General features: G+C 34.5%; 1 protein-coding gene and 1 long non-coding RNA gene across 6 annotated transcripts in view; one reads left to right on the top strand and one right to left on the bottom strand.

The window, feature by feature from the left end:
* Positions 1-11,428, bottom strand: part of LOC147827856 (uncharacterized) — a 36,497-nt gene extending 25,069 nt beyond the window's left edge. Inside the window, exon 1 of the long non-coding RNA XR_015451600.1 lies at positions 3,418-11,428. This is a non-coding gene — a long non-coding RNA (uncharacterized LOC147827856). The remainder of the gene's footprint in view (positions 1-3,417) is intronic.
* Positions 1-13,798, top strand: part of Grm5 (glutamate metabotropic receptor 5) — a 547,664-nt gene that overhangs the window by 473,347 nt on the left and 60,519 nt on the right. For all 5 annotated transcript variants that reach the window (XM_004868208.3, XM_004868207.3, XM_087212259.1 and 2 more), the window contains one exon: positions 11,425-12,364. In XM_004868208.3, the coding sequence (XP_004868265.1) occupies positions 11,425-12,364 (940 nt within the window). The remainder of the gene's footprint in view (positions 1-11,424; positions 12,365-13,798) is intronic.

Genomic DNA, 13,798 nt, shown 5'->3' with positions numbered 1-13,798 from the left:
ACAGGAAATATTACAAAGAATCAACAAATGGAATCACTTCAAATTAAAAAGATTTTGCACAGCAAAGGAAACCACCAACAGAGTGAAGACACAATCCACAGAATGGGAAAAAAAATTTTACCAGCTACTCCTCAAACAGAGGACTAATATCTAGAATATAAAAAGCACTCAAAAAATTATACCACCCCCAAATTTGAAGACCCAATCCTTAAAATAAATGTTTCTGATTCTTTTGCAGAGATTTATTATGAGTTTAGATGAAAAATTTGCTTATTTTTATTACTATAGTTATAATACTCTGTACATATTTTAAATGGAGCAGGTTTACAGAGTGGTGCTATCTACTTTCTTGGCTTCTAGGTTAATAATCTGAAAAGGGACATATGCTGTACTGTTGGTTATCCTATTATTTGTTCACTAATTCATTCAGCAAAAATCATTCTATTAAGTTTCTGTTTTCAATACCATGTTAAGATCTATTAATAAAGATATGAAGTGAAGTTTCCTGACTTTCCACTTAATGGAATCATGTTTTTGTAGTAGAAGGGTGATTCAATTGTTTGCATTCAGAGTGTAGATATATTATGTACAGTGATTGTGATACAGGGCACCAAATAATCCAAAAATGGTATCTAAATAAGCGAAATAATCCAAACAAGGAAATATAACTCCCAATCTGCTAGATATCTGAAATGCAAGTTTGTCCTCTCTAAAAATGAAGAATGAGTTCTAGGAACAACAGAGGTTGAGAGTAGGAAAAATTTATTGAGAAAGACAGCTTCTGTCTAAGAGAGACTGAAGAGGGAGCAGAAAGTGGGTTGCCCACCCATCCCACTTTTCAAAGGTGTTTTATAAGGCAAGACCCCAAGGTGAGGTGGGTACAAGGTGGGACAAAACTATACGACCTAATGGAAAATTACAAGGTGGGCATGAGGTGGGACAAAACCATAATCAACCAATACGATTACAGGTACAGTTACCCAGGTAGTATTGAATAAATGGGGATCAAATGGGAAAAACAAGATATATACAGGGAATTTCCCATTTAGAATAACAATCACTGCTCTCTATCTCTAGGGGAAGTAGTGCCTCTTCTTTTATAATGCTAACCAGTGAATGTGCCTCAATTGTTCTCCATGTTGGCTCCTTGCTGTATTGGCTCCTGGAGGGCTGGAAGCTTGATGAGTGGGGCCTTGAGGGATGGTGCCTTAAGGGAGGCCTTGTCTAACTGCCTACAAGATATCTAATTAACTTACCTAGCTACAATAATAACAATACAATTTCCAGGTCTCTGAGCACTTTCTAAATTTCCCCTTTTAAGTTTGCTACATACACACTCTATAACATAATTTAAGGAAGTTGAATTTATGACAAGCAGTGTAAAAAAATATAGCTGAGGGTTTTGACTGTGTGTGAGATATGACTGCAACAATTCATCTTTATTATCTTCCAATAGCATAAGGTTTAAATAAAAAGGCTTTGGAGTTCAGTCATAGTCTCATCTTCAAACCCATATTCCACTAATGACTCCCTGTGTGACATTAAGCAAATACATTTCCTTCACTGAGCTTCAGCTTCCTCTTAGATAAAATGAAACTAGTTAATTCACAGGATGAGTGGAGTTATTAAATAGCACGCAAATAGTTTAAAACTTATTAAATGTTCAAATATATTAACTATTACCACCCTACTGTTAATAAAGTTTTAAACTAGATGGACTGATTTAGGAATGAATGAATGAATGAGAAATTGGCAAATAAAAATCTAACCTGTTTTTAATGAATATCTTTTATATTTGAAAGTAAGATCTTTGAAGTAAATGACTGTCTAGCCAAAACAATGCACAGAGTAGGCAATGATTTTGTATATTTAGAACTAAATTTACTTTCATAAACATCTTTTTAAACTTGAGATTACTTTCTTATCTGACTTGAAATGAATTACACAAAGTCAATAGTGACCCCCAAACTCAGTAAAGTAACCATGAGCCATGAAAGTTCTAAGTAAAAGAGGCATCTGCCATCTTTTATTATCTTTTCACTGTAAAAGACATCTTACTACAGTGATACATACACAGTCATGATTATAGCAGCACAATTCATAACAGCTAAATCTTGGAAATGGCCATGTGTCCATCAACAGAGGACTGGACAAAGAAAATATGGTATTTATATACAACAGAGTACTAATTTGCCATAAAGAAGGTAAATTTGATTCATGTGTTAGAAAATAGATGCACCTTCTGACTAGAAGTTCAAATGAAATAAATCAGACACATAAGTCTAAATACTGCATGGTTTCTTTTATATGAGAAATTCAAAATAAAAATAAAGAGCACAATAAAAGATACATAATAGAAACCATGGAGAGAGATCTTTTGCAAATGAGAAGAGGATCAGGAGATGAGAGAGGGGAATGGGAAGTGAGAGAAAGGAGATGAATAAAGATTCAGGATGTGTTACGTACATGTACCAACTCTCCTTAAGGAATGTAACGATTATGTAATGTGAATATTTACTAACAAATAAAAACTGGAAAAAAATAAGACAACCAGTAACAAACAAATAAATAAATGAATACTTTCTTGTTTCACTGATGACCTCATCGCAGAATTCTGATATATTCTTCACTGGCAAGAAAAATAATATACTTTTTAATCTTCTCAAAAGGCTCTAACATCTATTCCCTTCAATTTGATTTTACATCTATATCTAACAATATGTTTGAAATAAAAACCAACAATACAGTTTTGAAATGTCCCAGGGCTCAGTCTTGGTCCTCTCTTCACTCTACACTTGTTTTATTGGTGATCATAACCAGTCTCTTATGCTGAAATAATATCTACATATTAAATATTTCTAAATTTAATTTTCTAGCTCAGACCTCTTACTGAACTAATAAATACTTCAAATTCTACATCTCTAAGTTGAAGTCCAAGTCTTTGCCATCTTTTATTTCACCTGATGTCATATCCATACTTTCAGTTGCTCAGCCATTGACTTTGGAATTGTTTTTTTGACTTTTCACATATTCTTAATCAACCAGGAAATCCCACTGACTTATTCTTCTAATCCTAATTCTATCACTTGTCACCACCTCCACTGTGAGTTCCCTGGTACTAGCAATCATAGTTAATCACTTTTACTGATGAAATAATGAAATAACTTCATAAGTGTATTCATCCCTTATTCATTCCTTAACTTTATAGCTTCTTTACACTGCCCCAAGCAAAGAGCTCTTTTTGAAAAGTAAACCAGGTCATGTTACTACATTGTATAAGAACCTACAAAGGTTTCCCATCTCATTCAAAGTGGAAGTCAGTCCTTACAAACTCATCTTCCATATGCTCTGACCCTTTGTTAGGTATCTGTCCTACTTTCTCCTTCATTTCATCTGGGCCCCATCCCAAAACATTACCTTTTCTTTTTGTTCTTCCATTATAACATCAGAAATTTATTTTCCTAGGGTCATTTCCTTTGCTGTTCTCTTTGCTTGGAAGGCTCTGCTCCAGATAACCACATGGCTAATATCCCTTTATCCTTCAAGTCCTTGCTCAAATATCCACCTTAGGGCTGGGGATTTAGCTCAGTGGTTCCTCCATCTGCCCCACAAGCACAAGGACCCGAGTTCGATCCCTGGTACCAAAAAAAAAAAAAAAAATCCACCTTAAACGATTAGTTGAATACTAAAAACTATCCCCTTCTTACCTAAGTCTATCTTTTTTCTCCACTTCATATACCTCCTTTTAATATTTGATATCATTTATTTTCACTCATAATATAGTCAGTTTTATGTACTTTGTAAATTTGGGAATACAAGCTCCTAGAACTTACAAGACACTCAAAAAATATTTATGGAATAGAATAAAGGAACCACATCCCAATGTATTAAGTACCTGTCACTCACCTTAAAAAGAACTTCCTTTTCTGCCACATAATCCTCCTGATATCCATGAAAGGTTAGAATCATAATCTCCATTTAAAAAAAAAAATCAAAAATAGAAACATCCATGCTTGTGATCACACAATAAGTTGTGAAGCAAGGTTCAAGCCCTGTTCTGTCTTTCTTTAAAACTCATGCTTTTTCCTTGACAGGATGGTGCACACAATAAGAGAAGGACTGTGAATCTCTGGATTCTTTTTAAAGGATATCTAAACTGCAAAGAAGAATTTTATGCACCGGTTCTTTACAAACAATATGCTTGATAAAGTTGTTCCCCTTAACATTGAGAAAAACACTAACTGACTTTTTAAATGAGATGCCAAGGCTCATACATTGTTAAATTATGAAATGATTTCTTACTTTTCCAATTTTTCAACCTTCATCAACTTAAAAATTTCTTTTCCCACCAGATGAATCAAAGAAACATTGTATTTATGCCTGCATGTAAACATTCTCTACTCGGATTGGGGAGGAGGTAGGGCTGAAAGCCCTTCTCTCAATGGATCGTCTCAAACCAGGTCCCAAAAGAAAATATAAACCAGTTTTCCTGTTGTCAAAAGCCATGCCATGAAAAATGTACACCGTGTTCTTCTTCATTATGATAAATTTGCGGTCTGGCCAAAACAATGTCACTGTGGTCAAAACCACTCTGACATGGCCAGAATGCAGAAAACAATGTGGTTTCATTGATTTCAGTTTTTGATAAATATAGCTTACCCCCCAAAATTACCACATTTCCTCCTGAGAACATATAACATTATAATTTAGGGCTCACCACTACGTTATCTAACCTACTTGGAGAATGCTTCATAAAGTATTGGTATATTGTATGGGTAATATGAAACAGATAAATGTCTTTGATCTTGACACTTTAAAATTGCATTAAGTGAAATGAGAAATTCATAGAGCATTACACTCTGTGTTGTACTTAAAAAGAATTAAAGACAATATAATATCATTTACTTGGGGCTGTTTATATATAAAGAGACTAAGAAAAATAAAACAGTTGGCTTTTCCCCACAGATTATAAAACAATCTAATAAAACACAAAAGCAATTTTGTACATGTTGAGTCATTTCTGGTTTATGTGTATATTTCTCTTTTCCTCTCTCTTCTCACTTTATAACTATTATGTCACTTTTCAGGTTACATCTTATTTATATAGTCCTCACAGTAATCCTTGCAGGTATTATCATCTTTCTTCCCAAAGCTTTTACTGATTTTCCACCTGACTTCTCAGCAGTAATTCCCTGAGGCATTATAATTCTCTTATGACAGTATTTTACTATGCTGTATAGTTATCTCTCTGCATATTTGATTTGCATTTTGGCTATTTCTTTATATTTCTTCTATTTTTCCACCTTGCATTTTTACTTCTATGGTTCCTTTAAATACTCTTTAGTTTCAATTCTATCTTAAGTTTCCTTAACCAAAAACAGATAAAATTGTGGTCCCTACCTCATAAGAATCCAGTGGCTATTAAAGAAGTTAATTAAAATAAACTGCTTACCACAAGGCCTAACAGTATAGTCACAAAGTCTGAGAATGTAACCAATTCTTTATTTTAAAAGAACAAATTACTGCCTTTCTATCACTATGATGCAAACCCAAAACCAAAAATAGATAAGATGCTCAATAACTTTTGAACTAAAAGGTGAGTGGAATATTCTAGTTGTATTATGTGAGTAATTTTAAATTTCTTTCATGGTTAAGTGAAAAGATTACTCTTTCCCCGTGTATGTCTTTCTTATACGTATGGGTTTTGTTCTCATATTTTCTTTCTATAGTAAAAATAAACATTTCAGTTAAATACCGAACAGTAGCCCACTTGGGTAATACTTATACTATCGTGCCACTTAAAACATAAAAACTAAGAGGCTTGGGAAAAGAAATAGGAGGCAAAGTTTGTATCACAGTATGCATACAATTGTGCAACCAGCCTTAGGAAGAGTGATGCAAGCCTAGGCCTCAGAACAGTCCTGACATGTCTCAAAGGAAAAGAAAATCAACAGTATATGGGAATATAGAAGGAATACAGCAGCACTTAGAAATTACTGCAAGAACTCTGAGTCATAAAATCAGATAGCCTTTGAACATTTGGATGGAATGACAGCCACAGAGGAAAAATGTTTTTCAGTATGACGCTTATTTGCAAATAAAATGCAGAAAAAGCAATTTACTATAGAAATTTATAGTAAAACACTAATGATAGCATATATGTGTAAAATTGCAAAGATAGTCTATTTGTTACAAAGCAATGACTTTAATGTCTGATTTAAGTAAATTACAAAAATAATTTTAAGCATTTTTCAGGCCATTGGTCTTTAATTTCTTATCAGTGAATTCTTCTATAAAGACTTCCCCAGATTAAAACCTTCATTAGAGAGAGAATTCTATTTTACTTTCATTTTATATATGGTAACATCAAGACACAAATAAATGACTGAAAGATTCATATTCATAGGAAATGTCTGTATACAAGCTGAAAAAGGAAATACATGTTTTCTTATTGCTCATTTGTCCTTTTTAATGTAACAATTCAATCATTCTGTGTATCTAACTGTCTAGTGTGTGCCAGGCACTGTCTTTGGGTCTAGAAATACAGCAATATAGAAAGAAACAGTTTCCTGCTCTCAATTTGCTCTGTCTTTCTACAGGAAACAGACAAGCAAACAAAAACACAGTCCAGAAAGCCCTTTCACTACATGAGAGGAGCCTTTGAGGCTCAGGGAATCAGAAAAATCATCCTCAAAGAGCTGGAAAAGGGAAGAATAATGAGGAGTTAGCCAATGAAGAGAGACAGAAAAAGTAGAAAGGGAGTAAAGTATTTCAGCCAGCACAATGTATTATTGAAATCTATATGCTGTGTTTTTCCACTCCTATTTATCTGCAGGATGACCAGAAGTTGTATTTTTCAAAGCTGTTCCCTACAAATGTGCATCTGTGATAATCCTTCACTTTAGCACTCTGCAGTACTATTAAATCATTTTTATGTCTTAATTACAAAATAAATCTTGGCATACAGTTTTAAATTTTCCTATAAAATATAAAGAAGAATAAACATAAAAACTAAATAAAAAATATAGCTCAACTTTCAGCTCTTTGAGAGAATTATATTAAGGGAATTTAAAATGAAAATGTGTAATAAACCATGAAGGGTATGAAATCGGTTGGGTCCAATGATGAATAGAAGTGTATGCATCTACTCTGTAGTAAAAGGAGGTAATACCCTATGGTCAATCATTATTCTCTTGTGCTGTGGATAATCTATGCCAATTCAGAAAATGTTCAGTGCTTCAGGGTCCTAAGAGCAACATCTAACCAACTCCTATCTCTGGCCAACAACCTTCAACAGACATAGGCTAAGATGAGAATCTTGTCAAAGTGTTTGAAACAAAGACATTTCTCAAGAGGAGCACAGGTTTTTGTCAGCACAACAACTATTAAACCCTTAAGCTACCACTAGTCTTACCTTGGCCATGGCAAGACAATGTTATTTAATCATGATTCTTTTTCCTACTAAGTAGCCTCAGAACTTCTTTCCGTGGATCAATTGATCAAATGTCTGCCCAAGTGTTGCAAAAATATATAAGGAAAGTAAGAAAGTAAATAAATAAACCCAAAGTTTTAATCTCAGGAACAGCAAGTTAACAAGTATTAGTAAGAATCATATTGCTTCTCTGTAAACTAGAGATAATAATACTTACCTCACTTTTTATTATTAAATAAAATTTTGAGGATAATGCATACAGAGACACTCAATAAATATTCATTTCCTCCTTTTTTGGCACTGACACGGATAGTAGTAAGACAGCCTCTGCCTAAAGTAGTTACTGATAAAACCTGCCTACAATTTGGGTAGAGGCTAAATTTTTACTTGAGGAAGCAATTATTGGAATGTTTTGCTTCATTATAAGGTAATAAAAAATCAATTAACTCTAGAATGTGCATTTCCAACAGAGGGACTTTTTGTTGTTGTGGTTTTATCTATCCTAAATTTTTTTTTTAAATGTTGCAATAATAACCTTCTAGGGAAGAATGAATCTGAACTTTGATCAGATGTTACCTGTTAAAGGAATAATTTGTTTACTGCCACCTTCTTTCTTCTACTCATAGAAGAAATGACTTGTCCAGATCCAGTCAATTACTCAAAAAGAGATTAATCAATAATTAAATAAAACATGAATTAAATGACTAATAAGTACTAAAAATATTACTAATGTGAAAGACATCACACTTCTACCCAAAATTAAGCCTATGAGCTGCTTACCTAGTTTTTTTTTTTTTTTTTTTGGTACCAGGGATCAAACTCGGGTCTTTCCACTTGCGCAGCAGGTGGGGAAACCATTGAGCTAAATCCCTGGTCCTGCTTACCTAGTTTTAATGTTTCTGTGAGTACCAGACTCTTGACTCTAAAATTTAACTTGAATTTAAACTTTTGTCTCTAATCATACATAATATTTTTGTAGCTTGAGACTTCTTAAAGGCAGCAAAAAAGAATGTTGAGAATGACATGACTTGATCCAGACACCAGAATAAGAATTATATTATTTGATTATATAGTATGTAAAGTGGTATATTGTTAGGCCAAGGAAATGAGTGATGCTCAGGACTGAGGAGCTGGTTGTAAGCAAAAGCAATAGACTTGTAACACTGGAGCGCTTACAGTCTAGTAAGAAACAGAGACCTCAATGGCATGATCAACCAAAATTACATGCAGACATGCGTGCATATATGTGCACATGCACAAACACAAATATGAGATTAAAATTATAGTTTTCTATCTTCTCAGAATCAGAAGAAGCTTGTTAGGAGGAAATTTCTGTACTATGAACAAAATTATTTAAACTGAAATATGATAGTAATATTCAAGGATAGATATAACATTAAAAAAATGGTGTACGTTATCTGATTCAAAGCTTTTAGAAATTAGGGTGCTAATTATATTTAAGAAAAAGCAATTAAGATTTAAAACAATAGCAGAAAGTGGAGCAAATGAAAGGCTTTTTAAAAAACATTTAAGTTTTTAGTTGATTCTTTTAGCTACCAAAAGGATTCCTGTCTCATATACCACACAATATGATTCTTATGTATGTTAATGGCTTATGATGTAGCAGTGGAAACAGACTTGTATATAATTATCTACCATGGATAATAAATTTCATTATCAAATCAGTGCTATAAATAAACTGTTATGCAGAAATAAAGATAGGAATGATTAAATTTTCAATTTGTAAAATACTTTGTACAAGGAGCAAATTTAAATTCTAAGTTATACTGTAGTATCAGAGATTGCATTTTAAAATATAAGCAACATAATTGAATGAACAGGATGACTGAAAATATGGATACAGGTATGTTCATTAAAGAGAGAGCTGCATTTGTAATTATTGATATTATACATAAAATTTCATATTTAGCCTGGACTATACACAATTTTTAAGTTAAAATAACTTTGTTTCAATATTAAATGCAGTGGTTTAGAATAAGAATATAGCTTTTATATAAACAATTAGCCACAGTTTGCTGAGATTTCAGGCTAACTCATGTAATAAACTTAACCATAATTCTAATAGTACCATCTGAAACCTGAGACCTTGTGGCCAGAGACCAATAAGGCAGAAATAAGAGGAAGAAGAAAAAGCTTTTCATTTATTTAATTTCATAATTTTATAACAGAGTTCTCCTTACACATATTTTTGACGAATCACATGCTTCCTTTCCATTATTACTTATTGTTGCCTGCCTTACATCTCAGTAACCACTGCTATGCAGTCATTTACTATAACACCCTCGGTCATGGAGCATGTCAAAGTAACAGGAAAATCTGACTTCCATATCAATTAGGATTTTGTTTGGTATCATATACAAGAAAATAAAGTAGATTAGACAAGGACATGTGGGCACACATTGTTCAGAGCTGGTTTCCAAATGGTGGTTTGATGCTTGTCAGGGACTTGATCCCTCTATGTTTCTCTTTCAAACTCAGATTTTTTCCTCTTTCAAGTTAAAGTCAAATAAAATTGCTGGAGCTCTAGCTATCAAATTATATTCCAGATAGCAGAAAGCGAAAAGAAGGAAAAATGAGAAAGGTATTCTCCTAGATGAATCATTTTCCTTTAAGGAATCTCCTGTTTACATATTATTGGCTAAAACCTAGGCATATGCTACATTTGACTGCAATCATTGCTGGAAAATACAGAATTTAAATTGCATTCTTTATCCTTCTAAATGAAACATTAGTTGCTGAGGATTAAGGTGAAAATGAGTGCTTTTGGACCACTGGCAATCTTTGCCATATTTCTCAAGTGTTCAATGTAGTGAATTATTGGCCTCATTTCTTATCCACTCAATGGAGAAATCTTAATTCAATTTTTTAAAAATTCTAATTGATGGGAATGATACTCCTAGAGAAATGGTTCTCAACTTTTCTTTCCACACCAGAACCCCTTACAGTGTCTTTTAAAATCTCTCATGCCCAACAAATGCCCAGGGCAATTAAGACAGAAATGCTAGCAGGAAGACATTAGTATGACAAAGGCATTTCCCAAGCTTTTGGATTATCTGTCTTTTTGGTCTGTTTTCTTTTTTAAAAAATGATCCTTTTTAAAAATAACATCTTCCCTTCTATAAAATCTAAGCCATAAAATTCTCTGAAAATCTGAACTTTTATTTACTAATGTTGGTCATTTTTGATTACTTTTACCATACTTCCACAGCCATTCAAACATTCTATATGGCTCTTAACTCTCAACTCTGTCTATATTTTTATCTCATCCAACATGCACATAGAAGAAACCAAAGTGATGTTTAAAATACACCCACACAAATGTCATTCCTCCACATCAACCTCTAGAACTTCTTGTTAGTCTAGAAATATGTGACTTGCAAGATTGCCCACCTGCCTACTATCCAGCCTCATCCTGGGCCTCTCAATGCACTACTGGTCAACAGCCTCCTATCCTTCCCCTTTTTCTTAGCCTGAACCTGTGTTGACCAGTTCCCCTGAATCCCATATTCATTCAAACCAACACATATATTTGCTAACTCGTATTATAGGAAGCTTTGCCTGCTTCCATAGCCTGGGCCAGAACCTATACTATATGTCTTCTTGACCCTTACTGCAGTTACAGGTAATTGTTTAAAAAACTACACATTTTATGAAGGCAGGTAACACTATTATTATTTTGTTTCAGAACTTAATGCAGATCCTATCACAGAATATTTATTTAGTAAATACTGTATGGATTTTCTGAATCTAATTTCAGAACTTAGAGCAGATCCTATCACAGAGTATGTAGTAAATACTGCATGGATTTTCTGAATCTATATGGAAAGAAATGAGTAGTTTGAGATATATAAATTAAAAAGATAGATGGATGGCAAGCTGAAATGGGCACAAACACCTGCCTATTTCTTAGGGATTTCTGAACCAAGTAAACTTCTCTCCTTCTTTTTCATTATGTGTCTGTGTCTCTGCAGGTTGTGATTTGATCCCTGTACAGTATCTTCGCTGGGGTGACCCTGAGCCCATTGCAGCTGTGGTGTTTGCCTGCCTTGGCCTGTTGGCCACCCTGTTTGTCACTGTAATCTTCATCATTTATCGTGACACTCCAGTAGTCAAGTCCTCCAGCAGGGAACTCTGCTATATTATCCTTGCTGGCATCTGCCTGGGTTACTTATGCACCTTCTGCCTCATCGCAAAGCCCAAACAGATTTACTGCTATCTTCAGAGAATTGGTATTGGTCTCTCTCCAGCCATGAGCTACTCAGCCCTGGTAACCAAGACTAACCGCATTGCAAGAATCCTGGCTGGCAGCAAGAAGAAGATCTGTACCAAAAAGCCCAGATTTATGAGTGCCTGTGCTCAGTTAGTGATTGCTTTCATTCTCATATGTATCCAGTTGGGCATTATTGTCGCTCTTTTTATAATGGAGCCTCCTGATATAATGCATGACTACCCAAGCATTCGAGAAGTCTACCTGATTTGTAACACCACCAATCTAGGAGTCGTCACTCCTCTGGGATACAATGGATTGTTGATTTTGAGCTGTACCTTCTATGCGTTCAAGACCAGAAATGTTCCAGCTAACTTCAACGAAGCCAAGTATATTGCCTTCACGATGTATACCACCTGTATTATATGGCTGGCCTTTGTGCCAATCTACTTTGGAAGTAACTACAAAATCATCACTATGTGTTTCTCAGTCAGTCTCAGTGCCACAGTGGCCCTAGGCTGTATGTTTGTGCCAAAGGTGTACATCATTCTGGCCAAACCCGAGAGAAATGTGCGCAGCGCCTTCACCACTTCTACTGTGGTACGCATGCATGTAGGGGATGGCAAGTCTTCCTCCGCAGCCAGCAGATCGAGCAGCCTGGTCAACCTGTGGAAGAGGAGGGGCTCCTCTGGAGAAACTCTAAGGTAAAAGTTGTGGGGGTTTCATGGGGAATGGCTTCCTAGGTCTTTTAGATGGAAGAGATTTCAGTGAATGAACCTATAGGAGGCAGGGTAACTTAGTGCTTGGGACCTTGTCTTTAATGGTTTTTGTGGAGTTTATTGGAGGTGGATCCAATTACTCTGGCCAAGACTACAAGCACAGAAGTTGAGATTGCTGATAAAGCAAAGAGTTATAGCAAAAGGAGAGTGAGGTCAGAACACACAGATTAAAATCAATGAGCCATTTCAAAGATCTCCAGCACCTGAGGAGATGGAGATATATGGTGGGCTAAATTTTAGTTCACAGGAACAGTGTAAAGAAACAACGTAAAGAAGATTATTATGGACAAATATTATTCTGAGGGCAAAGTGCCAATACCTTTATGCATCTGACTACACTTGCGTATGCCTAAACCCTGTTGAAGCCCAGAGAACCTCTCATTGTTCTCATTCTTAATGGACAATTAGAACTTTTAGGGAGATGTTGATTGGCTGAAAAGGTCAAAATAATGAAGTGGCTTTGCGTATAATTGTCCTAAACATCTTATCAGTTTCCAAATTCCCTGTTGCCTGTAGCTAACTTTTAATAACTTGTAGTGATCTCACCTCAACTTCGCTATCATGAACGCCATCTATTACATAACTTCTAACTGAAAATAATCTGCAGCCAACAGGAATGGAATGATTTCTTCCTCATGTGAAGTCTTTCTTATGTTGCAACTGACCCAACATTTTAAAATTCACTGAAATCATGACAACAATTCTGAGGTATTAAAAAGGCTATGCAGATGGCTGGTTATTGGGAATAAGGAGATCCTATTCCATACATCAATGGATTGACAATAAATATTTCTCTAATTTAAGAAGTGCAGATCAAAAGAGCTAGTCAAGACACCCACCTTGTAATATTTACCAAGATTTGACAGAATTTCTAAATGTAAAATAAATAGAAGATAAATACCTTTCAGGTGGGTGATAAATATCTAAATAATACTGCTTGAACTATTTAGCTCTATCATCATCTAGTCTGCATGAAAATCTCACTTTTCTATCAGCATCCTACTTTTCTATCTGTTGAGGTTTGAAAAAGATTCACAGTATATTTGAAGAAGTTTATCCATAAGTCTCAAATCATTTGCATTAACTTGTAAGCTTACCTCATTTAATTCTTGACAAATCTTTTATACTTCTCATCTCTTTGCATGTACACTGTGCACATAGTCAACAATTTCTAAATCTTTCCCTCCTGCAATAAATTCTCTTCTTTAATATCATGGTTGTAAACAAAATGCCTTCTATATATCTAACACATTGGCATATTTTGCATCTACTATACTGACTCCTCTACAAAACTTTCTTTTTTCTAAAACTTCTGCAAGATCAGCTTTTAGTTTTGGCTAAGAAAATTTATTTTGCAAA

Source organism: Heterocephalus glaber, unplaced genomic scaffold (genome assembly GCF_053883595.1).
Source record: "Heterocephalus glaber isolate CG9 unplaced genomic scaffold, H.glaber_assembly_v1.0 deba00001429, whole genome shotgun sequence".
Classification (NCBI taxonomy): Eukaryota; Metazoa; Chordata; class Mammalia; order Rodentia; family Bathyergidae; genus Heterocephalus; species Heterocephalus glaber.
This window is presented reverse-complemented; position numbering and strand designations above follow the sequence as displayed.